General features: G+C 36.5%; 2 protein-coding genes across 5 annotated transcripts in view; one reads left to right on the forward strand and one right to left on the reverse strand.

Moving 5' to 3' along the window:
• CUL2 (cullin 2) overlaps positions 1–27,796 on the reverse strand; it is a 40,848-nt gene that overhangs the window by 12,216 nt on the left and 836 nt on the right. For all 4 annotated transcript variants that reach the window (XM_041408651.1, XM_041408653.1, XM_041408654.1 and 1 more), the window contains exons 2-11: positions 25,081–25,219; positions 19,043–19,145; positions 16,973–17,067; positions 14,054–14,159; positions 11,245–11,327; positions 6,515–6,611; positions 6,311–6,421; positions 4,906–5,068; positions 3,521–3,645; positions 1,878–1,985 (exon numbers count right to left, since the gene is read on the reverse strand). In XM_041408651.1, coding sequence (XP_041264585.1) covers positions 1,878–1,985; positions 3,521–3,645; positions 4,906–5,068; positions 6,311–6,421; positions 6,515–6,611; positions 11,245–11,327; positions 14,054–14,159; positions 16,973–17,067; positions 19,043–19,145; positions 25,081–25,199 — 1,110 coding nt within the window. In that variant the 5' untranslated portion in view covers positions 25,200–25,219. The remainder of the gene's footprint in view (positions 1–1,877; positions 1,986–3,520; positions 3,646–4,905; positions 5,069–6,310; positions 6,422–6,514; positions 6,612–11,244; positions 11,328–14,053; positions 14,160–16,972; positions 17,068–19,042; positions 19,146–25,080; positions 25,220–27,796) is intronic.
• Positions 27,242–27,796, forward strand: part of LOC121337941 (bcl-2-binding component 3, isoforms 3/4-like) — a 1,379-nt gene continuing 824 nt past the window's right edge. Inside the window, exon 1 of the mRNA XM_041408404.1 lies at positions 27,242–27,331. Coding sequence (XP_041264338.1) covers positions 27,242–27,331 — 90 coding nt within the window. The remainder of the gene's footprint in view (positions 27,332–27,796) is intronic.

Below are 27,796 nucleotides of genomic sequence, written 5' to 3' on the forward strand. Positions count from 1 at the left end.
GAAACAACTCATAAAAAGGATAAATTACTGGCCTATGAGAATTTCGTTGTTAAACATTTTTAAGTTGAGAATTAAGTAAAAGTAGAAAGAGTAGAAGACGAAAAATAGTTACAGAAAACCAAAGAACAAATTAAGTTCTGATTAGAAACTTCACAAAAGTATTACGATTTTGGTATACAGCAATATTATGGTCCAAAAGAATGGATGGCAAGAAACTTGGGAATAAGTGCAGATAAGTAGATTTGAGTAGCAGCACATGAACAGCATGTATGTTGAGCTGAAAAACTTATATGATGTGTTCACAGCAGTAAGAAACAGAAGTGGTTTTGGTTGTTGTTTTTTTTCATACACTGAAGAGGAGAAAAATATATTGTTGAAAGTGGAAATTTGAAGTAGTAGAGTACAAACAATATGGTGGCTGAAAAAACCTAAATATGATGAAATAGGAAAGAGATAATGGCAGTTTAGAAATGAAAAAATATTATCAGAAAAACAGAGTTTCTAAACTACATGTCATATTTAAGTTAGTGTTGTAAACTAACAGTGAATCAAAAATACTTCATGACCATAGTTCCCAGGAATTATAGTTCCTCTGTAAAAGGAAAATATTGTTGTTATCATTATAAAGACAAACTGACAAGGAATTATTCTGTATAATACCTCAAGATTGCAAAATTTGCTAATAGGTCCCTAGAATTCCTCTGAGAAAAGAATGCACAACTGGACAAGAAATAGCAATATCTTTAAAGCTTGGAGCAATCTTTTGCAATAATACTGGAGGCAGCAATGGTGATTTGATAGTCACCATAAAAAATTAACAGCAAATCAATATTTTAAGTATTTACTGTAAGAAATATCAACAAAGTGAAGAACTGATGTATTTAAGAAAAAGTACATTGTCTCTCTATGTACCAGCAAATGAAGTTGTCAGTCTCGTGTTACTCCACCTTCTGGTACATGACATTAATTACAATGAAGAGAGAAATGTATTTGGTATTGAAATATTTGTTTTAAAATGCTAAATAATTATTTTATCAATGTCACAAATACAGATGGGTAACTACTATTGGTACCATCACTGGTACCTTCTCCATTATGCCTCTTCAGGTAAACCTTGACTGATAATTGTCAAAGCTTAGACTCTGACATTAACTACAAACTGCAACTACAGCACACACCACATAAGAGCAATGAACTGTATGTATGCATCCTGTCAGACGAAATTTAAAAAAGAAAATATATTTATTAGTTATAATTAATAATGATTAATATTAAAGTTTATTATAATGAAACTGTTATCTTAAATACCTGTATGGCTATGCATTTCAAATAAAAGAGCAGCAAGCCTCTTTCCCTATATTTGTTATTTAAATTCAAGTGCAGCTTTCTCCTGGAAAAAGTTACCTATTATGGCAGTGACTGAAGTAATATAAGTTTCCAGATATTTTTTGCAGTCAACTTGAAAAATCTAAGCAAATATTCTATGGAAGTAATACTAAGAGCATTCAGAGATAAACATTATCTCAGCAAGCAAATTCAAGTTCAAATGCATGCGAGAATTAACAAACCTCCCAAACCCCACACTTGCCTATTTATTATCTGCACTTATATTTGCACTGAAAGGATCAGCATCATTTTTGTGTTTTGAAATATGATGAAAAGAAAGGTCTTTCAGAAAACAAGTATTAAAATGGTCTCCTTTAATTTATCTTTTCCCTTACACTGGATTGTCTTTTGCTCCATCACATTTCTAAACTAGAAAGACTGCATATGAACTATCATTGACCATGTGTTGATGCCGTGAAGAGTTTTGGTGAGCCGGAATCAGGATCCTGGATTTTGTTTTCCAATGCTTTGTTTACTTAAGCAAAAATTACCTTGTCAAGGGCACTCATAAAGTGTTGATCTCCATTCAAAACAGTGTTGATCAGTTGAACAAATTTACTATGTACTTCCAAAACTGACTCCACAAACTGAGTTGGCATCTAAAGAGGGTAGATAAAACAGAAAGCAAGTTAGCAAGAAAAGTAGTAGTGTCTAACACAAACACATCTACATTAGTTGTAGATTTTTTACTAATTACTCATTTTGAAAAAGTTAACACTACAGTGAATTTTGAGAGGATGGATTCTGCTGTACTGTCACACTATGATGCTAGAGCATGTTTTGGAAATAAAAAGTCTAGGCTATGTTTACAGTCCTGCTATCCAACCTAGATTTGAGTCTATACTGTTCTCATGCCATCTATTTTTCCCTAAAATCTGTTATTACCCCTTTCAAAAATCATGAATGCTAACATAAAGCAACTGATATAATAAAGTGCTGCTTCTTCTACACAGTGACTTCAGAGACAGAAAATCTGGATTATCCCTCTACATTTTCCTTCATAGGGCGGTTATCAATTGAATTTCGTGCACTACATTCCACCATCATATTCTGCATAGAAATGACTCACATGAGCTGGAGGAGTCCCTACACAGACAAGCTGGCAGGCACAAATGCAACAGTGTGAAAGGCATTGCCTCTGTAGCATAACTCCCCAAGAACATTCTCAGGTCACACATTAAAAATGTTTCAAAGTACATAAATTATACAACAGAACAAGTATTTCACACTTTGAAATTATCTACATAAGGGTGCAAATTGTCACCACCCTCATAGGTCTGTATTTATTTCTGTGAGTAGACACTATTAGTTTGAAAGAATAAGTTCAATAAACCTAAAAATAATTGGAAAGCAAACTGTACTACTAAAGACTTCAGTATGCACACTGAAGTTACAGTGGAGTCACAGAATAGTAAGCATTCCTGTGCAGTCAGTAACAGAGTGAATGTAGAACAGCTTGTGTTTATGCATTATTATAGACAGAAACACTGATAGCTAAAGTCACCATCCTAAAGTGAGCACAGATCTAGACAGTAAGATGTACACATGCACAAATACAATGTCAAACAAAAGCTTGTAGTTTGTCTCTGAACAGCAATGCTGGAGAAACAAAAATGGAATTGAGTAATTTAAAAGACATAAACAGAAAAAAGTTTAAGACACTTTAATAAAAAAAAAAAAATTTCAGAAATTACATGATTATATAAAGCAAAATGACTACAAAGCCATTATGAAAACCATCAGATTGAAATCAGGACAGGATGTCAAGTGTTTACAAAATGGAATCACTGGCTTCTAATATACCAGAACAGCAAATGCCACTGACTTAAAGAAATTCAGGAAAAAAAAAAAAAGCATACATAGAACAAAAGGACCGACTTGCCCCGGCAGTATTAAGCAAACAATAATGAGAAATATCTAGCTGCAGTTGTTTCTGGTTAGATCAACAATTACAACAGTGAGCTCACAGAATAGATAATGTGGCACAGCTAAGCATGCTGATGAGAAGTTACAACTTATCCGTCACGTTCCAAACCAATTTTATGGACGCAAAATTAAAAAAAACAACTAAGGGAAGGGCAAACAATCAAGAATGTTAATCAAACAGTCATTTCAGTTGCCTAAAGAAACTCACATTTTCCTGAGAAAGATTGCTGGTTGCTCTAAGGCCCTCATCATGGATATGGTTTTGTAGTTCCTGAATCATATGAGGTAAACCACTTGACACAGCACGAAGTAGAGTATACATATTTGCCATGTCTGTAACAGAGATACATTTTTATAGAGTACACTTAGAAACACTAAAAATTAACACTTAATATAGTACCAAGATTTCAAACAGAACTTTTTATGTGCAGAAACAGGACCAACTGTTTTGAAAGAAAAAATTAACATACACTGGATCACTGACCAAAAAAAAAACCAAAACAACAAACAAACAAACAAACAAACAAAAAAACCTAACATACACTGGATCACTGACAAAAGAAAAAAGGAAAGAGTAGGCCTATTATCAGTATTTACTGAGTCCTGCCATTGTGACTACCTCACCCTTCCAACACAGCATCTTTAGGAGAGACTCTAAGAAGAGAGGTGGGCTAGTGTGGAGAGATAGTGTGCCAGTTGATTTTAAACACTGGCCTTCCTTAATCTCCCTTAGCAGCAGCTGACTAAAATCAGTTTAGGTATTTTCTTGACTTTTTATTTACCTCCAGTGGTAGCTTGAAATTTTTCTCAGGTGAGAAACAACTCTAAACAAACAACTGCTATTTTTATAATATTTTGCCTCCTCGCACCCCCAAAAAAGAAACCAAACAAAATAGATCCAAACCCTGATCAAGCTTGAAAAATTCCCTGGAAACTGAACACACCATTATTAGATACAATTTAAGTTTGACTGTGAAAAATAATTTGTTTCACATGAGAGATACCATATTTCATGCAAGAATAAATATTCTTTCAAAGGTAAGAGGCATGTAGTCATTGGGAAGCATGTTTTTTTTAGTCAGGCAGGGAATATTAATGACAAGAGCATCTCCTTCTGTAAAAAAGATTTGGGATGAGATGTCACAAAAGATTCAGGACAATAAAAAGTGGCTGTGAAAAGATGCCAAAATATTTTATAAGCCTGACCTGTTAAGTGATGATGAAGAAATCTGTTAAGACAGAGCCATTGGTTTACAAAAGAAAACACAAGCATAAAATATGATAAATTCTACAGGACACAGGACTTCAGTGTGTTTTTAAGATGACGAAGACAAGGAAAGAGAAAGAGCATTAGCTGAAAGAAGGATTGTTAGCAGTAAAAACAAGGTTATGACTATATACTTGGAAGAATAAAAATTAGTTACATGCTAAAAGGAAAATGTAATTCAGGGTTTAATAGGGATTTCTAGATCAGTAACATTAGTTGAAAATGTTTATATGCACAGAAGATCACCGAAAAAAGATAGGAAATTGCAATGCTAAGTGAATTAAACAAAAAACCATTTCAATCTTTTTGTGACCAGTGAGACTTACCACTTCTTTTCTCTTGTCTGATAATATTGTGACATTCTGCATGTAGAAACTGCAAGTGATCAGCTACCATCCTCTGTTGGCATTCATGAGTCACTTTGCCATATGAGCTGGGATTCAAGTACTTCCGACATCGCATTTCTTCATCTTTTAATCTACCTAAAACCTACAGAGAAGAGTTTAAAGCACAAGCTGAAGAAATACTGACAACTTATATAGTACCGGAATATACCACAGTGTATGTATGTAGAATGAGAAACAAGAGTAAGTAAAAAGAGTTACAAAAGAACCTGTGCAGGATTAACATTTTATTTTGTCCTTCTGAATCAGGCTGTTACTAAATGAACACAATGTAGTCTGAGTACTAACTAGGCTTGGTCACTACTAGATGTCTACCAGCATTCCATAGTTTTCATCTTGAAATTTCTAGTTCCCTTTAACCTTGTGACTAGTCTTCCCCAATTTCTCTTACCATACTTCTTATTCCTTCTGAGAAAATTTTACCACAATATCTAAGAAAAAGAGATCTCAAAGAATCACTTTACTGTTCCAAATCCATCTGCTTGTATGTAAACATCTGCTCAATAGGTACAGGAGTACATCTGAGCTATTAATAAAAGCTCTTTTTATAACTCAATGAAGGAAATAGGCTTAATCATAAGATAAGTCATATGAATACTGCCATAAAAGCACTTACACCCTGAATATGAGGGGGGTCCAGGGAGAGTAGTGCAGCTGCAGAGTGCTAATGATAGGCAAAACTGCTTTTAGTTTAGTTGAAGTCTTAGCCTGTCCCAGTACAGGTGTGTAACCATTATCTTAAAAGCAATTTCACAGCGCCCTTCTCACCCCTTCTATCTTGGTAGTGCAGACAGTATAGGACCAAGAACTGACTCCCAGTGTTGTATTAATCTTTGTTTTCTTAAACTAGGTATAAGAATTACAAGTCATTTAGCCACAACACAACTTCATACACCACAAAGCAAAATGAAAGAAAATCCACCTTGGAGTATGTAATTTTTAATAATGTTTTGTAACAACTTATGAGTGTTTTCTAACCACATATTGTTAAAACTCTAATGTTACCCTACTCCAAACTGAAAGAAAATAAGGAAGTGAGGAAGTAATACTAATCAAACAGATGTGTTTTATTTTTCTGACTTTTTTTCCACTTTTCATGCCATTGAGTCATCATTTATTATTTTCATCCTGACTTTTGATATTTTGAAATATTTTGATACTGACTGTCCATCCACAGCAAGGTTTGTAGTTTATGTTCTCACTTAAAAGTACAATTTCAATTACATGAAAGCATAACACAAAGAACAGCTATGAGAACTGTAGAGGACAACATGTATCATCAGTAAAATTATTTCAATTATTGCATGTGTATTGAAGAATCTCTTACCTTCTCCATGTACTGTGAGCAATTTGACTCTTGCAATAAGTTCGAAGCTTCTTGTTTATAATACTCCCCTGTTTCATTCAGAAAAGGACACTCAAAAATTTCCTGATAAAACTAGAAGAGAGGATTTTTGTTTAAAGGACAAATAACGTATATACTAGGTAGACATTCCAAATTAAAAATACATAATCAGAAATGCATACCTACCTTTAGGGGGAATTTTTTCTTATACTGTTCAACATGAACAAAGGAGTTAATAACCCCATGGATTACTTTCTGGTTTGGGTCTTCTCCACAGCGATCACTGAAATGGACAAAGACAACATTAATGAGAATGCAGGTATCTGGTGTAACTCATCTAGAGCCAAATGAAATAAAAGTGGATGAAAATAATTTCCAGTAAACTCCCCTGCTCAAATTGGCAAAATTTATCTTACAATAAAAAAATGCACTTATTTCTCTAAGATACATTTAAATTATTGAGATAGTTATTCATAAGCATTCAAAAGCATTTAAAGGTTGTGAAATTTCCAAGTATTTGCTAAGGATCGAAGTATTCCAAATTATATATTCTATGCAAGTAGTTTAAAAGCTACAGTAATTTCCATCTTGTATTTGTAGCCTTCATTACACTCTTGCCCCTTCCACAAAATCCATCCTTTTTACCAGCACCACAACAAGAAGTATGCTGGTTTTTTTTCTGAATATCCTCTCTTCAACATGTAGATTTCAAGTGGAATAAATAACACACCTGGCCCATTATGTCACAATATTTAACCATACATCATACAGAAAAGGAAAACCTTACATCTTCCAGTGAAGTTCTTAGCTTCAAATGAAGGAGTTGAAGTGAAGAAAATGTTGTCTTTAGTTCCATTCAGGTGAAAACAGAAGTAATTAAAACAAGTGTTTTGCATGTTAAAAAGACTAGTTTTCAGTCCTTTGCAAAGACTGGGAAATAACCAGCACTCAAAACAACACAGACTTCCTCTTAAGACATGAAAAGTTCTACAAAAATTCCACTTTTCATACAACTAAGTAAAAAATATTCTCTAACTCCTAAGGTGCTAAATAGGACTAAAACATGATTTAGAAAAATATATTTATGATTAAACATCAAAGAAAAAATTCCACTTTTCATATGCACTTTACAACTAAGTAAAAAATATTCTCTAAATCCTAAGGAGTTAAATAGGACTAAAACATGATTTAGAAAAATATATTTATGATTAAGCATCAAAGACAAATATTACCATATACTCTTCTAGGCTGGGGTGAAATGGGAGAGAAGTAATTTTGCTAATGCCATTTATTTTCGTTTGTAATCAGGAAAAACTCGTAGGATGTCCATGAGCTGTGGAGGTTTACCAGGACAGCCACACCAGCAGTCACTGTATTATGCAAACCAGACAATCTTCATGTATCTTCATCGATACTGCTTTCAAACAATACTGTTTCCTCAGTTTTGAAAACTTAAGCTTATGATGGGTGTAAAGAATTAGCTCTCTTACAGATAATGGACAGCCACTGGATGGTTTATTATCCATTACAAATGAACTGAACTGATGGATTGCATCAGGGATGGTCTGATTTTTTGACACGGAACAGGAAGATTTCCTCTGGTTGTGGGAGCTGAACCAATGGAATAAACCTGGGTTTGGGTACATGTAATGACACCCTGCATCCTTGCCAACATCTCTCTGCAGGGTCTGGTTTATGATGGCAGAGGCGCAGCACAGAATCATAGAAGGGAAAAGTCCCATCTGCCGTGGGCCTGCACCTCCAGCCCAGAGGGGCCCAGGAGCATGGAGAGCTGCAGGACGCATGCAGCCTGTGCACACAGGGCTAGGCCATGGAGCATAGGAAGCCACAGAACCAAAAGGTGAGCGTATTACAAAGCAGGGCTCTGGCAAGAGACAGCCCAGAACAGCACGCACCTGCAGGGCTCTGGACTTGGTACACACGAACACAAGCAGCATCACTGGAGGAACAGCTCAAGTCCCAGCTTCCCTCTGCTGGGTCCACAGGCCACTCGAGCCCTTAGCCCATACATGTGTGGGATGGGAGGGGGCAGCAATGGCAGACCCAGGGGACTAAAGGAACATTAGGAAAGAGCTGTATGTGTACAGGAGACATGCTCAACTGAAGAGCAGGAAGGAAGGAAGGAAGGAAACAAGCTTTTGAAGCAGAGGTCAGACGGCTCAAAGGTAATAAATGAAAACAAACCCAGCACAGAAACAGGCCTTGCCTGCTCTGGCAGCACTTCAGGGTTTTATTTACACCAATGGCACTCTGCTCCCAGGAATGTGTAGTGCAAATGTCAAAAAAATTTGACGGAAATTTTAAGGACGACTTTCACAAAACTGCCGCACTAAAATGGAATTGGTGACCCTGCAAAGGCAGAAGTCTATGAAACATTTATTTTCCTTCTGGCAGTCCTCAGCGAGGAATACAGATGCACAAAGCTACAGAGCAGCTATAACACAGGTTGAAGCAGAGATGTCACAGGATAGAAAGTCTATAAAGGTATGATGATGTTTGGAAAGGAATCTGGATAAAAAGATTAAGTGCTAGAAACACAAGTTCCACTAATTCAGGTGGTGACAAGTTATTTTTTTCCAAACAAAATGGAGAAAGCTACAAAACACATACACAAGAAAGTTGTGCTGGTTTATCTTAACTCCATCTTGTTCCTGTCTTCAGGCTCAAGCTAACGGTGGATGTTCAACATGTACAGTGTATTACTACAGCCCCAAAGAACATTTTAAAAATTTCAAGTACAATAATTAAATATCAGATTCACTAAAAGAAGATTCCATCACTCAAAAGAAGTGCTCTGTGTCAGACCAATGGTTTTTCAAGGCAAATTACCTATAGAATTCATTGTCAACTAGATGAGACTGTTCCAAACACTTTTAAAAAAGTTAACTTCCAATAGCTTTAATTTCAAACAAATGGTACAGATAATGTATCAGCTTAGACAGGAATAGGTCCAGTTAGTTAGAAAGTGTTAATTATCTTCAGTTGAGAAGCCTCTCTCAGTTAGTCTGTACTAGTCACACTGTCATTTGAGATAGCACCTGAGTAATTTCCAAATTATTTCTGTTTAAGAATTTAATTGATGAATTTTCTCACAATTCAAGATCTTGCTGGCTTCCTGTCGTGTTGAAACAAAAATGCTTAAGTTGATATTCAGCTTGCCTTGTAGGAGGAGTGCTTGGGCTAGAGGGAGGGGGATGAAAGTGTTACACTCACAACTCTGTATTAGGAGTGCAGGCAGACAAGACAGGTTTAAGTGATTTAAGAATTCTCTGGTGTTCAAGGAGGCCAATCCTGCTCCCTTTTGCTCAGTCACAGCTCTCCATCTCTCTTCCTTTGCTTTGGCACTCATCTAATGCTTTGCTGAATTGACTTGTGAACTTGGTGAATCATTAGCCAAGATGGTTTTTTGTCACATTAGCAGTTCAGCTGGGTCACTAAGGGACTAGGTGAGCACCAAATTCAGCACATGAAAGGTAGTAGAGCACAGCCTGCTCCTTTTCAGTGTCAGTAAACTCTTAGATCAGTTTAGTCATCTTGTTCAACTGAGCCACAAACCACTACTTGCATTTCTTTATTTTCACGTATCAAAAAAAGTTTATTGAAAAAGGTTTTCACACACATTTCCACTCCCACCCACCAGTGAAATATATACATTAAGAAAAGTCTCCAGCATCACTATGCTTGTTGTAACAAAGGAGAAAGTTCTTCACCATGAATTAGGGAATCTCCATTTAGTAAAAATAGTCTGAGTAAAAATGGATAAAGCACTAATAAGTCCTGGCTACAAAGGAACCATGATTCAACAAGTGGATCCAAATAAATACTTCCTGGCTTCAGAAATGCCATCCAAAAGAGACATCATATCTGTTACTTTGTTGTCAAATATTTAATTCAGGAATGAAAAACACTAACTATTAAAATTAGGTTTTCAATGCCTATTTTTTTTCTGACCAACTGCACGTTCAAGGAAGCTCAATCTGCCAAAATACCTCTCTCCCTCAGTTTACCTGACAGTAAACCAGACTGGTTTACAGACACCAGTCTGGTCACCTGAGAAATCACTTAAAAAAACTCCAGTCATTAGGCAACTCCAGAGTGTTGTATCCTAAACAATGGTAGGAGTGCAGAAACTAATGAAACTTACAACTACACACAAGATCTGTAGTGCATCCAAAATTTCTTTATTTTTTATTCATAAATTAGAAGCTCCTTTAGAAGTTAAATAAAATTTTTTAACTAAAGCTTTAAAAGTCCCAAGCTCTTTGGCTTTGTTTAGAAGTATTAAAAAAAAAAAAAGGTATTCAGAAATAAAATAATAACTTTCCCTCAAACTACAAAAAATAATTATCTTCATTTTATTCAAGTCAAACACCAAAAATGTTAAGTGAAGGTACTGATCTGAAAAACAGAAAATCAGAAGCTTTGTCACTTGCAAGAATTGTTCTGGGTTTCATGCAAACACAGCTTCTCTGGCTTTGGCAAATCTTTGCCTGAGGCCTGGTCCTTAACTTGACTGACAGCACTAAAGCTAAAGGCAGACAGCACCAGGTGGAGAAAAAGGCAAAAGGCATCCTATGGGACCTGGACAATTAGAATAATCGTCAAATATTAAAGAATAACTCCTCTCCTATCCCATTGATAAGAAGGGTTGCGTTGCTGAAACAGAAAGATCACTACTCTTGTCGTTACAGGAATTGACTGCCTTTTTCTACACATGAGAGCCACAAATACACAGCTACAATGAGAAAAGCAGATAGACCATCACCATCAGAAAAGAAGTTACCTTAAAAAAACCAAACATAAAAGAATTCTATCAAAGTCCACAGATTTTCAAAGTAAAAATATAGTGCAACACCCCCACATTATGTTAAAGCAAGAAACAATCAAAGACTCACTTTTTTATTTCTCGGAGGAGCATCCGAATAAGGATGGCCTGCAGTGGCTCAATCATTAATTTTCTCCACATATCAAGAGCTAGCTGTCAGGACACAACACAAGTTTACATCAATAAAAAGTACATTAGAAAAAACCCTAAAAACCACCACACCAAACTCAGAACAGTACCAAAGATGACACAATTCCCCATTCAGGATTTTAAAAATTCAGTTGTTATGTAACCTCTTCTTTCCCTAGTCAGGCAGTATGTGAACGTTGGCTTCCCAGCCTGCATTCTTCCTACACATCTCATAGAACTGATTCATTCCTTGGTTCTACTCCAAGTATTCTCAAATGCATATAAGGACTATAAGCAAGCTGGTTACAAGGATTTTGAGACTACACATAAACAAAACATCTGCACAGTAATAGGTAAGTAACATACCTTTCTAACCAAAGTGTCTGAATGTGTATAAACATCAGTATTTCTAACAATGATTGCAAAATAAGCCTCAGCTGACAAAAGGGAATTTCTCTTGGCCAATTTGTCAGAGGTCACAGTCAAAGACACAGAATCCTTTCATCCAGCACACAAAGAACGTCTCCAAACTAAGCTGCTTACATCTTTAGCAAAGTCACTGGCAAGCTAACATTTGGCTCCTAATGGAATTCCAATAAATTCAAGAATTCATCAATTCTTACAGGTGAAGCAGTTGCTCCCAAGATATACCATTTTTAAAAACACAGTTGCAATAGTTCAAATGAGCTCTTACACTTGAATGAAAGGCAGATTTAAAGCCCAAAAGAGATAAGCTTTGACACAACTAACAGGTCATTAGATTTAAAAATCAAACTATCAATCAGGTATGCCTTAACTGAAAGCAGGCACACAGCTATCAACTGCCACTGTGACCCCCTCTGTGAAATAGATTTCCTTTTCAAAAAGCAGACAAAATGAACTTGCTCCAACTGTCACAGCTATTCAGCACCCATGTTGCAATACAGAAAGTAAACCTGACACAACTGCACCATAAGCAGGCTAAAGGAGAGGTAGAGGTTTGCTTATAAATCCAAAGACAGATGATGCTCTGAAACCAGTTGTCTTAGGAGTGATTTTCACTGTCTTGACTTGTGGAGAACAGTTAAGTTTCTGTAAGGCAACAGGAACTCATCCAGTACAGAATGAAAGAAGCCAGCTGGAAGAAGCCAGCTCTGGAGAGATAGAAGAAGAGGGAAAAAAAAATGAAAAGAACTGATACATTTTGTGACTATGAGGTGAAGAGAAACAAACTCAGGTAGATCAATTCTGTAATGTGGTGTCATGGTCCTTCTCACATATGAGCTACCAGTGGGAAACAAAGTCAAGTCACCTATTGGAATTTTCTTGTCAAATGAACTATAGACAGATCAATCCAGCAACTTGATGTATTAGTTCAAGACAGTTTCTCCCACTTGAGGATAGGGACTGATCTTACTTCTCCAACTGGACTCGCAATACTGAACGTGACAGTTTTCTCCATTTTCCAGAATCTATTTCTGGGGGGAAAAATCCCAGAAGACACATCTTAAATAAAGGTATTTAAGCTCAGGGCTCCCACAGACCCATTGAAAACTCAGGAGTTTGAAATCAGTGATAGGAGCTCAACTCAGAAAAGCAGTGTCCGTCACCATGTGTTCATAACATAGAGAAGAAAAAAGTAAGCAAGCATTTGCAAGCACTGGCAGACCATTTTCATTAACCTATCTCATCCTGTAAATTTCCTAGTACAACAATTACTGAATGTCTGAAACACTTGTGGGGATGAAGAACTGTTTGAAGCTGTGCCCACACACCTCACACACCTCTGCTCTCATGTAAAGATCTACTGTTACACACCCCAGAGAACTGAGCAAGCATGGACTTGTTTAAGATTACTGAAAAGCACACAAAGTTTTGTTACCACTCAAGAGTGATGTTGAGACAGAAACTTCAGAACAGAGAGTGCAGTTCTGCTTCTAAAAATACTGGGCATTATTTCTGTAACTTCATGCTGACACTGAAGAAAACTATATATAAAATAAACATGTTTGCCCTTGAGTAGATAAAGGCTAGATCATTTCAGTCATCTAGAATGGCATAAATGGTAATTCTTTCCATTCTAAAGTGATGAACAACAAATAATTTGACTTCTGCCAGAGCCCTTGTACAATCCAAAGAATAAAAGATAGAATCCTACAGAAACCATAAAGAAAGAGTAAATGCTTTCAAAACAAAGACTTGATAAACTTGTCAAGTGCCTTGTAGCTCAGGAAATGGAACAATGAATTCACCAAAATAGTGCTGCAATTTAATACACTAACATAGGACTCAAGTCTCCATCACTTCTCAGGACAATGGAGTGACTGCTGTAAGCCTAATCCTACACCAGTCGTGAATAGATATTAACTTTACTGCCTTGAGAGTCTCAAGAAAAGCTTTTATACTTTGTCACATCAAGAAATAGAAGCGTAAAAACTAACATTTCAAGGGCTTCCAAAGCCAAAAGTATACTGCTTCTTCAACATGTTTTCTAGATAGCAGTATCACTTAATCTAAAGTTTGTTTGCAAAGTGTTTCTATTCTCACATTTTAAACCCAAGTTTTCCAACAGTTTTCATATTTATTTATTTTCCCTGCCAGGTCATTCTTATTTTTCTATACCAAAACTGTAATCTCATTTTACAAGGGGAACAGTGCTTACATCTACAATATTTCTGTGACATAAAAAAGTGAAAATTTTAAAGGACAAAGCTGAACTCACAGCATTCTGAAGACTGTTTATATCCAACTCCACTTTCAGAGATACTCACCTCTCCAATTTCCATCAAAGGTTCATTCATATCCACCCCTCCATAACCATACTGAAGATCAGCTTCAGTCAATTTGTTCTTCTTAATAAACTGTGTGTTGAGGTACCTACAGAAATAAGGATATCCTCATCAAAACAGGCAAAAATAAAAAGGCTTTTTAAATTGGGGTTCAGAATTGTGAATGCCTTTCACATCACAAAATATAACCTCCTTTAACCAATGCCATTGCTCTTTGTAGAAAAATGTTACAATACAAATGACATTGAAAGAATTTACATCACATTAAAACAGTAGTGTTGGTAACAGAGATCAAACAGGAACCTGAAATACCACTGTCAGCATTTTCTTGGTGAGCAATATACCTGTGTAGGAACCCAACCTTTTAACATGCACTGCTTATACACACATCCATGTATGGGCAAAATAACTCCCAAACTCACTGATCAGTATTAGAGTGCTAGTAGTTTATTTTATTGATAGAAAAACACTCCTACTATCGGATATTTTTAAGTTGAAAGTATTTCCTTCTACCTGTACTGCTCATTCTTCTGTGTTTCTCTCAGACTGAAATGCAGAAGTACTGCTCATTTTGACAGGGCAAACTTTTGTGTGTTACAATCCCTTCCTCAGGTCATGGTAACTAGCCAACAGTCATATTACAAATTTTAAAGAGAAGAATTTTCAGAAATTATTTTAAGTAACAGCTATAAAGAAGAAATGCTATAAATGCTATTTTAAAATTCAGTATTTACTACTGTATGCATAGTTTTTATGAACAACACAAAATGGATTCTGTGCAAGACCTGCCAAAACATCCCTCTTGACTCTCAGTATTCCATAATGTTACAATAGTATTCCCATAATGTAACATTTTTAAACAGAAGCATTCATTCCTTTCCCAGGTAACTGGGAAAAAAAAATCTATTTCCCAACTACACTTATTTCTTATATTAGAAATGCTTAAATGAGGCAACTGAGAATGTTATTTAAATTTCTGATCTAACCAGAAGTTTTGAGATACTCAGTTTCAGACACTGAAAAGAGCCAGATTACTGGAGCACTTTAAGAGGCTTCAGAGGCTGCTGGTGTTCTATTTCCCAACAACACTTATTTCTTATATTAGAAATATTTAAATGAGGCAACTGAGAATGTTATTTAAATTTCTGATCTAACCAGAAGTTTTGAGATACTCAGTTTCAGACACTGAAAAGAGCCAGATTACTGAAGCACTTTAAGAGGCTTCAGAGTGGTGTTCAGACCAGAGATGTCTGAACACTCTCGACATGAAGGCAAAAGCCAAGCAAAGGAGAAAAGGAGGAACACACTGTGAAGTCCTGTGAACTTGAAAGAATTTAGGACACCACAGTCCAAAGAAGGAAGACTTGTCATAGCGTGGGGATGACAAACTGGAGTACAGCAGCTACTTTCAGAGCTACTTTCTTATGGAGTACTGTAACCTGTGCTACCCTTGATACCAACCATGAACTGGAAATGTAGGTCTCTCTAGAAGGCTACAGGCCCTCCATGTAATACAAAACCTGTGAGGACATTAGAAATACCTTGAACACCAGCCTTAAGCAGGCCCCTTGGCGGCATTTTCCCATCTTCCCCCACGTGAACAAAGCCAACAGCTGCCATTCTGCTTTTCTTATTAAACTTGCCCAGAAGGAAAGTCCTACACTCCCCCCACTTACCCTCTCTCTCTTCCATCAGTACATACAGAAAAAGAACTAAGAGTAGCATGTAAAACTAAAAATTGCTATACCATGATATGCTGGTATTATTACAAATATTTTAAAGACAAAATGGAACAAAGCAAAAGCTGCACCATGTGTGTTTAATTTTCAGGAATGTATTATAAGTATGTAATACTTATTTTTTTTTCTTTAAATGACTTAATGCCAATTTGCTGGATAAGAAAACTCTCCCAATCACTTGAAATTAAAGTACACAGACTAGATTTTTTGGAAGCACCTATGAAACCAGTTACAGCACCAAGACGTTGGTAAGGCTTAATGTCCAGCATTGGTTTTAGCTATTCTTTATTTTTTATTATTATTTATTTATCTGAAGAAGTTTCTTTCAGTCTTCCTTATTCCATCGGTTTTATCACCTTGGTTTAGTCAAGCACATGAGGGATTTTACTTTTCAAACTGAATCCAGATTTGTTTTCCTAGCAAAATGCACTGAGGAGGATGGGTGAAAAAAAAAAAAACAAACCAAAATCAACACTGAAGAAAGAAAATATTTAACTTATTTTCCAATTATATGATCGATCTCGCATTTTATGAATTTTGCTCAAAAGCGTCTCACATCTGAGTAGTGTTTCAAATATTGCCTATCAGGTTAGAAGCAGAGATGCAAGCCTAATTAAATTTTAAAGGAATCTATTTTAAAATAACTTTCAGATTACCACACTGATCAGTTTTCATTCCTGGAAGAATTATACAAATTAGAACCTGGGATACAACAGAGTCAACTAAATTACGGTACTTTTTTCAGAGCAGGCATGCAATAAGAAAAGAACTCCAACTGATTCATAAAAAGTAGAGTATCCTAAAGCTTTGACTCCAACCATGCTGCTTCAACTGCAAACAGTAGTACAGTGCCATCCTTGTAGAAGAACTCCTAGGATTATGAGCTAATACACTGCAGGGTTGATTAGCACCAACACATTTGGCACTGTAACATCAAGCAGAATATATTAGTACTGCAAGAACTTTAGGAACCGTCTTGGATACTTACCTGTTGAGGCATTATTCCTTTATGTTCTGATACCATAACTATATCCTCTCCAAAATTAACCTCAGGCACATTCACCTATTGCTCTCTTTAATCAACACTCTTCAACTTAACCTGCAGATCATGTTAAATTTCATGTTAATTTCAAAGGTTTAACAACTCTTTTGCAAAGCTTACCTGTATAAACAGTCCATATAGTCTGCCCCTTTGCTATACTCTTCCCAGTATCTGTGATACATAACCAGTACTTGTTCTTCAGATTCCAGAACTCTCTGTGAAGGCACACACACCCCACACACCCGAATTAGTATGAAAATAGCACGCATACTTAGAAAGTTATCACAGGATTATAACTTTGGAATATTTGCATATTCAGAATTGTGGCAATGACCAAAAAGCTGACACATCTAGTACTACCAAGTTTTGGTAAGCCAGCTAGAACACCTGCACTTACTTTATTTTGCATTTAAAAACAGCAATCTCTCTACTGAATTATTTTCTACTGATCTTTTCAGAAGCACTTGCTTGAATAAGCCTGGTTCATATTCTCACATCAAACTGGTGGGATAACTCACAGACCCATTCTCTCACTGACACAGACCAGTTTTATATTCACTCAGCCACATGCACTGCACACTGTAAGAACTGACCAACTATAACCATTTAAAACCACTATGCCTTACTGGATAGACAAGTCCTCATACTTACCAAGAATCATAAAATAAAACAAGTTTAACAAAGCACAGATACATATAAATGAAAAAAAAAATTAAAGTTTTTCAAATCTAGACCCAAATATTTTGAAATTTAACCAAATCATCATCTAAAAAGCTACTGAACTTCTCAAAATAGATTTATATTTCAGAGAGGTAAGTTCAACAATTTAAACTACTTAATATGATTTGTGAGGGGGGATAAGATCCTAGGAATTCAACTTCAATTCTCTCTAGAGTTTGTAATTTCAAAATCTGGCTCAAGCAGCAAAGAAGCCCATGCAAAAAAACAGTAAAAAAAATAGTGAAAGAGGAAAGCTGGTAGATAAAATAGAATTGAGAATGCTTTACTCTGCTGTATGCATTTTGCACAGGTTTTAATCTGGCTCAAGCAGCAAAGAAGCCCATAAAAAAACAGTAAAAAAATAATGAAAGAGGAAAGCTGGTAGATTAAATAGAATGGAGAATGCTTTACTCTGCTGTATGCATTTTGCACAGGTTTTCCAACGTTACCTCAGAGACAAGTAGTGGATAGCCAATTTAAAAACCTCATGCATGCTTTCTGCTACTTCCCAAAGCTTCCACTGTGCTGGCACCTGCCTGATTATCCTAAGTGAGGTCATTCAGCTCACTAGGTAAATGAGGAAGAATTATTTGGCAGAGTTCTCTGCTAATTTACTGAACTGATTTAGTCTATCAGAGTGCCAGAATTATCCTCTCTGTAACCAGTGGAACTGCCCATTAAGACACCCAGTCTATCTTGTCAAACACTTAGGTACCTAAGCATGAAGCTATTTAACAGCACTACGCAGAATTTGCAATGCTTCACCCCCTATAAAGACACTAAAGAACTGATAAGCATCTTATTTAAATCTGCTCCTCTTTTTACTGATATAGATGGAGGCACCATTCATCTGTCCTATCTACTAAACATGATGAATCATAATTCTAATGAAATTTGCTGTCTTAGCTGATGAAACAGAAGTTAACTCACAGCTATATAGACATACAAATATTGCTGTCATAATAAATATTTTGCCATTATTTCCTCTCCTCCCAAGTGTTTGTGTTATTTCTCACATATTTCAGAAGATTTTTGTTTATTTTTTTAACAGAGTATATACATTCAGTTTCCAAGACACTAGAGCAGATACATTTCTGTTGAAACAGAAGGCTAATGACAAGCTACAGTACATTTGCAAAATGAAGGTATTTCTCTAACTTGACTATAAGCATTCAACGTAAAAGAAAGAACTTACTTTTCAAGCCAATGAATATATTGCATAAACCCTAACTGTTGGCTTAGAAAGAAAATTATTTATTTTGTGTCTGTAGTGTGTCTGTAATATCAACAGGTGCCTGTAATATCTGCCTACATTTGTGTACATGTTGTGACATGTGTTACATATTTCATACATACAAGTATCCTGGCTCTGCAACTCTATAATCTGTGATTTAGTCTCATAAAGACCTACGAAAAGTCAAAAAAAGGATGAAGAACACCTACATGGACATCAATAACTGTACAGGTTACCTTGTGCAAATGGCGTACATGATTCTCCAAAAAAATTTTAGTCTCAGTATAAAGTCTCTCTCCAAGAGGTTCGGGATAGGCCACACACAAAGCATAAATGTCTCTGGGCTCAAAGTCAAGGTTTGTATTAAAGTGTGAAAACATATCAACAAAGTTTATTATTTACAGAACCCTTTCTTCTCCATGCATGCAGTTCAGGTTTTGGGGTTTTTTACATTAAGCAAAAAAGATAAAATGGATTATTTTCTGAAATTAGTCTAAGTATTGGCTTGTGCAAAATCCAAGTTTACGGCATCAATCAATATTAAATTTTAAATAGTGAATGCTGAGGCAATGTTAGAGCTAAGAACTTAAAACTTCTGATAGTCCCACACCAATGTGGCTTCTACCCTTCATTTGCCATGTATAATATACAATAATCTCAAGGTGAAGGAGCAGTTTTCATGCACCATTGTTCTATATTTGCAGTCAACATGAACTGAAACTCTTCTCATATAATGGACTAAATAGATTAAGAACATGATTAGTCAAGTACAGAGCAGGGCAAACACCTCAACATGAACTGAAACTCTTCTCATAAAATGGAAAGAAGTACTAAATAGATTAAGAACATGATTAGTCAAGTACAGAGCAGGGCAAACACATGGTGAAGCTGACTTCAAGTTTTCCTTCCTGGAGTCAAAAATAACTTACCGTCCCTGCATTTTGCCAGCACCTCCACAGGTAAAACAATTTCAGGGGACACTGAAAATTAAATAATCACAATGGTGGTGTGGATAAAAGAAAGTCTGTATTCTTTTAACCATTATTATAATGTCAGTAATTCTGTTTAGATCACAGCCACAGAAAACAATTGTACTTGCTAACTTAAATGGGCAGCAGCAACCTGCTAAGCCACCCTTAAGGTGGTTTTGTCCCTAAACTACCTTGCGGAGCTACACCTTTGGTTTGTATCAAGTTTTAAGGGTAACTTGAGGAAGAAAAGTTATGACTGAGAACTTTGCTTTCAGAGAAGTCAAGCAAGGATTAAGTCAAGCTTCACATGAACAACTGTGGGAAATAAACTAATTCTACAAAAATTACTTTAAAACATGGCTTAACCACTAAGCCTAGGCACTTTATAAAGCCAGCCATGGTAGAAATCAGTAATTTAGTGTATCACTTTAATCAAGACAAGACACAAGATGTGCTTTCCTCTAGTCTACCCTAAAAAAAGCACGTGCCTGTGTGAAAGGAGGTAGAAGACAGAGTTGAAGAGTCACCTGCTTAATCTACAGAACAGCGTCAAACTCTCATCACACAGCTTGTCAAATGCACATTTCATTTTTTATATAGAATTACTACTCAAAACAAAGAAGACTCTGATGCAGGAGAACTAATTAGGAAAAAACCCTTTATCCAGTAACTGGAATCTCAGAGACCCCAAGCAGAATCTAAACTTGTGTACATTATTTCACTCACACAGATCATCTTTGCTAGAATTCTCCTCAGAATAGCAAGAAGTGTTAAATGGAAACACTGTGAAACAAAACAGGTAACATTCACTGCTTTGTAACAGTAGCTCCCATTGCACTACACCAGCTTGCAAAGTAATGACCAATAAAATATCAAAGCAAACTTAAATAGTGAAGAATGAAATATTCTATTAAAGAGAATGTAAAGAATAATTGGTTTTCACACTTTCCTGTCCCCAACAAATTTTCTCAGTCTAAGGATGGTGAGTAGTCAAATGCATCCTCAATATAATTCAAGCCACAAGCCTCTTCATTATGCAAAGATATTTTTGAGAAATTAAACTCAGAAATCTTCATAATTTGCTCACAAGCAAAGGGGATATGACTTTTTTTCTCTTTTGATCCACAACTACACTACCTGAATCACCACAACCTACAAATCTCTATGACAAGAACAACTTACAAATGCAGAGGAAAGCAGCAGTCTTTACCACAGCAGCACAAGAATATAGCAATAGCCGTTTATTAGATGAAAGCAGCAAACAAAAATCTCTGATTTCATCTAAGAATGAAAATGGTATTTCTACACCTTCATGAAAATGCACACCTTCCAAACATGCCTTTCCTTATTCTAGAGAACAAATTTTCTTACAAACGAAGAAAGCTGAATCTAGTACTTTTCCTTGACATTTGCCACAGTGTTTAATATCAGCAGACACACAAACTAAGAGCTTAATCACAGAAGCACTTGAACAGGTACCTCACCCTCCTGTATCAGATGAATACTACTTGCTGGATATAGTTTCTCTGGAATTATACAAAAGAAAAGCTATCATGAGACTGAAAGATATATGACTGTAGCAAAACTGTTCTTTCTTGCCCAATTTGTACTTGTTTCTTTATCCATTTTGAGTCCAGAATCCAAGTTTGAGGGTCATATTCAAAGCGTTGTGACTCTCATAACAAAAAATAATAATAAAAAAAAAATCTCTGAGGTTAAAATAATCACTAATCATCACTGATATTTTACTCCATAAACTTAAAGCACATTTTTCCTGTGCTGCTGTCCCACAGAACAACAGGAAGAAGCCTTTACTGTTCAATAATTTATCTTTAATGGTGAAAGCCATCTGTTCTTCCAGTTCAGCATGCAGTTTTGCAGGGTGAGAAAGGCCAGAGGAAGCTGCAGCCAAACTGCTGCCCAGGGGCCTTCACTCTGTACTGAGAACAAGAACATCAAAACCCTTCTGTGACTTAAGCACTTTGGTAATTGCTATTTGAGGGGCATTACCTGAATGGGCAACTGAAGCACTTCCAAACTAAGAAGGAACAAGAATGAAATTACTATCAACAAGAAAATACTATATCCAAGGCTATAAAAACTCACAAATATTGCCCTCGGGGTTAAAAAAGCACCTAGTTAAGACTCTTCTACACAACCAGAGCAGAGCTTTGGGAAAATTTCTATTCATCAACCTTCTATAACAGAACCAAAATTTGTAGAGAATTTCAGGACTCAGTCAGAAAGAATAATGACCATAGGAACTTCATTTACTCTTTCTTCTTGGCCAGTTGTTTTTAAAAATACATATTTAAGTTTCTGGTTCATCATAGGTTCCTTGCAAAACAGTTCATTAGAGGAGGCAGAACAAACTTGGAGAAAAAATGGTGGAAAAAAACCAGATGGCCATGCTGCATACTTTTAAAATAATTCTGTTTGAAGTACAGCTGTCCCTGGGTACTGTTCAGCTTATTTTAACTTATTGGGTAGAAATCCCAAGACAACAACAGGAAGAGCTTGATGTTCTACCTGTTCCAAAAAGTTCTAGTTAAAAGGCAGTTACCAAAGTACAGAGGAACTACCCACCACTCTCTAACCGAGCCTTAACTTAAAAAGCACTCCTATGCCTACTGAACAGTCTTGAAAGTGATACAATGTATTCACAATAACACCTCAAACAGAGACATAACTGTCGCTCATTTACCAGACAATGAAACAAGCTCATACACATTTCTTTCTGCAGAGAATCTTCAAGGGAAATCTGAAGGTCAAAGGTGGATCACGATGACTCACATTTAAAAAAAAAAGTGACATATGGTCTTTCAGGTGATCTTTTCCAGCAGATTTTAACTCTTACACCATTGTGGTTCCCAGCTCATTGCCATTGTAGCATTTCAAGTATGAAGTAAAATGTTTATTTAAAGATAAGCCATGTTTAACAATAAAATTACCATAAGTTACAAAGGAAACACTATATTCAAGACAAACAAGTTCTGGGGAACTAGTGAGGCAAAAATAAGTTCTAGAAGTGGAATATGTGCAGTACAAACGTGTCATCCCTAAAATACTGTCAGCTTCTGTATTCCACTGGATCTCAGCTGCCCTGAACAGCACAAGGGAAAGCTAACACTTCTTAGAATACACTGATGCAAATTGAAACAGTGATTGCTTGCTGTATCTTATCCTTTGTGTCCACATCACTGTGTTGACTATACAGTACAAAGGTCAACTGATACTATAATCAATGAAATAACCTGCATGGGTTTTATTGAAACAGTTCAAATAATTTGCCATCTTTCTATTGTGCTGATTAAGCAATAAGAGAAAGAGTTAATAGAACATTTCCTTTCAAATTGCTGTAGACGTTTAGAAACATTACTTCAAATTAAACTGAATTTAAGAGAGAATAAAAAGTTAACAGGGAACAAGATGACGTATTTTTTAAATGCCAATTTAAAAAAATATCCTTAATACTTCAGTCTTCTTTATGTATAAAACCTGGAAAAAGCTTTTATTCCAGCTGTATAGAATTACCAGCTCCACCAAGTTTTGAGCACCCATTGAGCAGCTTGTGTTAAAACACAAAGTTTGGTTACAGGAAGCAGAAGTACTAAAGAACCAACATTCAAGCTGGAAGTTACACAAACTCCTTGGGCCATTCAGGCACAGACAATAAGCCAAAAGGCTCAAGCCTGTGCCAAATGGAACACTAATAGTGCCACTTTCCAAGGAATGTAATTAAGAGAAGATACTAGGTAAGGTCTTAAGAATTACAAGCCAAATGATTATTCCAAGACTGCCTCCTGAGTCTGCTATTCATAAGCAATCTTTTTCTGATGTTCAATCAACTGGACTAAATCCCAAAAGAGGATCAACAGCAAACTTGTGTGCAAGGTCTCCACATAAGTTGTAAGCAAAACAGTGTGACAAGGAATCAATACAGCATCTTCTGCAACAATTCTTATTTTATATTCAAATCTATTTTAGATACCCTTGTTTAAATGTTTAAAATTTTAAGCTGCAGAATTTAACTACTTGATAAAGACTGAATTATGTAATCCTCAAAAACTGCTTAGAAAGAATGACTGCAGAACAACTTCTCAGCATATAAGTACCCACCTAATTAGTTCAATTTTTTTTTAAATTCTGGAGTCACATGAACTTGACTTCAATACAAGGTGTCAGGTCACGCCCTCAGAAATTAATTACAAAATTTTTAAATGAAAGAGATCTTTAAGATTATTACACCACAAAATGTCTCCACCAGAACTAGGAGCCATGTACATATACACATGCACACATTCAAAACACAGGCACGTGGGAAAGCAATTCTGAGCAAGCCCCCCACCCACAGAATAAGCTTATCTTGTAAAAACTTATACATAAGGATCTTCTCAGGTGCTTCTTTTTTCACCCACAAGAATTAACAAATCAATAAATAAGTCTAAACGTTTCTTACTCCTCACAATTAAACCAAACTGTGACCAATCCCTGCAGAACAGGTGCAAAGCCTCCTAAAATTCTCCAATTATTCACCACAGTGTAATGGCTAATGAATATATAGACACAGGGCACAGTGTAACAGGTTAGAAACATTATACTTCTTTTAGAAGAAGTTCACTGAAACTTATATCTTGCAAAATATTACAGGTCCATTTTACATGTGAAACACAAACCTTTCCACTAAAACAATGTATGTACAGCTGTCACTTGAACAGCAACACCATATGAAGGCAGAAAGAGTAGTTATTCCTAAATATAGCTTAACTGTCACAAGTAATAAGGCAATAACAGTGAAGGGAAAGGCAGAAGGCTTTTTAATAAATGCTTGCTGTGGAAATGTCTAGTATGGTAGTTATCAGTACAGTCAGAAATGCAAAGAAGAGGGAGAAATCTTTACACAGAACCTCATCATCCCCCACATCCCAAATTTAAAGATGTGCACTCTCTGTCTTGGGTATTTACCCAGCTACACACAAACACTTAAACATACAAGAAAACCTCACTGTCAGAATAGGGGACATGCAACACCTGTAAGAACAGCTTTAGCATAAGCCAAGCATCAGAGCTACCAGAAGTGACTAAAACTCAGGCCAGTTTACCTTTTATCAGCATGGTGATCTGCACATAGACTGCCTCCCAAATATGCAGAATTTCGCATCTCTTTCAATTTATTCACAGTCTTAATAACAGGTGCAGCCTAACAACAAGCTGCTCAAGATCACTGTTATACAACACAGGTTTACTCTGTGCTAAACACATCACACAAACACATTAAGTCAGATTTTTCACTTAAAGGATACGAGAAGCGATCGTTCCACGTTGCTCTTTCAACATAATCCAACATCACAACAGCTTTAATCGTTGTTAGAAGTTTGTTCCATGTTTCATCAAAGTCAACTACTCGTGGTTTCAAGGACATTGTGGGGCTTTAGTGTTAATCTGTAGAAGAATTAAACATGTCACGCAACATTGCACAATCATTAAAAAATACACACTTCCTTTGAATTTTTCAGTTTAAACTTTGTACACCGTTGCACCACTATGATAGAGTGACACAAAGAACACCCACCCCCTCCAAAATGAAGCTCACAATCCCTCATTTTTAATGCTTTGGAATGGAACATTAATGTTCCATAGGCACGAGTAGCCTGTAACATAACACCAATTAATCTAACATCATGACGCTTTGTGAAGTTCATTATCTCACCAAACTATTAATTTAAGAGTGTCACATGAAGAAAACAACTTTCCTGAAAATTTTGTTCACTTTTATTCAAAGACTGTTTCAATTGTATCTAAGAAAATTTGGGGTAAGAACAAACTAAACTATTACCAGAGTATCTGAAATTCCTACTGTCAGTTTATAGCCGATGTTCACCTCAGGCTTTCATGAGACATTTTTGGTGTTACATTTGAAAAGCCACAAAATCTGAAAGCTTTGACTGGGACATGAAAAAGAAAACACAGGGCAATACGCAGAGCTTGTGCAGCACTATGCAATAGGACAGTGACATCTTTCAGTCAACACACAGCTTGAAAATGCAGAAGCTGTGCCAGTAACTTCACATCAAAAATAGCAGGAGAGACTTATTGCAAAGAAAAAAAACCAAAAAAAACCCCATTCAACATTAAAGTATCTAAATAAAACTAGGGAAAAAGTAAAGTAAAAAAAAGTAAAGATTTAAAAAAGAGACAACTGTGAAGGCCTCTTGTTTCCACTAGTCTCTGTCTTATGCACCCAATCTAGAAAGGACCTGATGTGTGACATGCCATGCACAAAGCAAGTCCAGCTCCTGCTCAGAAACATGACATTGTACGATTACAAAAAAATGTGGAAAGAATACTTCTATTTCCATTTCAAACAGATGGACAAGTGACTCTTGTCTTTCCAAAATTTCAAGGTCAGATGGGAAAGCAGAAAGCTAGTGACAGACTTTGAGCCCAAGAGGCAGACCTCTGTAAGGGAAAGAATCAAATGTCATGCTAAAAAACTATTTAGCAACCAGCTTACTACCTTAACCACTACTGGCTCTCACAGGATATATCACTTCTCAGTTTAAGAAAAAAGCAATGAAATCAGATGCAACTTTTAGCATGCATGCATACAACCCACCCCCCTGACTAATGAACCAAGCTAGTCAACTGCTGTAAATATTGTCATATTTGTAACATGGTTATTAATTCAATTCATTTATGTCGGCAGGAGCTCACACAGAAAAATCAGTGAGAAGTGACAAAACAAAGATCCATCAAAGAAAGCAAGCTGAAAAACACACTGATGTATGTTTCACAGAAACATGAACCTTAGCAGAGGCAGACAACAGCTCACTTCCAGAATGGGAGAGGGGGAAATGGTAATCTTCAAAAAGCCCTAATACCCTTCTTATGAAAAACATGAGACCATTTCCAGCTGGTCCCAAGGAAAAATAATCATGGTCCACAAAAGACATTAAGAATCATAATAATTGCTTGTGGTAATGAAGCTGTACTTTGTGCTATATCAGAAGTCACTATCTTGGAAACACACATGGTACATCCAAGGCATCTCTTCTTCAAAGAGAAGCAAAACCGAAGGGAAGAAGGAAGGGTGAGAAAAAGAGCCCTTTCTTCAAAGAGAAGCAAAACCGAAGGGAAGAAGGAAGGGTGAGAAAAAGTCCTCCCCACAGTACATCCCAATGTCATTAATCAGTAACACCGTGTTCAGGATGATTAAAATCTAATACTGTGTAAAGCATCCACATGGTCATTCAAGTATTCTGAAGTGAAACAGTTTAAGACAACAGTTATTTGGCATTCTCTTACAACTTTAATGGAAATATAAATTTAAATGTGTTTTAGAGACTTTTTAACAAGTATGGTGTAACTTTTACTATAAGACACTGGGTTTTTTGGGAATGCTGTGCTCCAGCGTCAGCAATGCACAAGCTCACCAACTTGATTATTAAATGTCTTGCATTGACCATGGTAAGAACTATAGGAGGGCAGAATATCTACCCTAAGGTTCAGACTATTCAGGGCATGGGAAGCGATACCTGTTTGATAAGCCCTAAGGTAAACAGAGGTTATTGAAACATATTTACTCAGCAGGATAATGAAAGGATGCTGTTTCCATCGCCTCATTTTTTAAAACACGCAGCTGTCATACTGCATCTATTTGTTCACACAAATAAACATAGTATTCTGTCCAGTATCAAAGAACGCCCCAAATTTCCAAGCTATTTAACCACCTCGATAAGCAGAATTACAAGCCCGTGGCGGGTGCGCAGGCACAGGCAGGAGCACTCGCGTCAAGCAGGTGACCAGCGCTGCCCGCCCCCGTCCGTGCCCCGCTCCCCACCTTCTCCCTCCGCCAAAACAAAAGCGAAACTGGCTGAGGGCGCAGCCAGCGGATAATGAGCGGCCCCGCCGGAGAGGCCGCACCGCGCCCTCCCCGCGGGGCAAGGGCAGGACCCGGGGCAGGAGGCGGCGGGCGGGCGCTGCCGCACAGACACCGCCGGGGGACGGGGGCCCGGGGCG

This window comes from Onychostruthus taczanowskii, unplaced genomic scaffold (genome assembly GCF_017590055.1).
Source record: "Onychostruthus taczanowskii isolate IOZ18803 unplaced genomic scaffold, ASM1759005v1 scaffold3, whole genome shotgun sequence".
NCBI classification, from domain to species: domain Eukaryota; kingdom Metazoa; phylum Chordata; class Aves; order Passeriformes; family Passeridae; genus Onychostruthus; species Onychostruthus taczanowskii.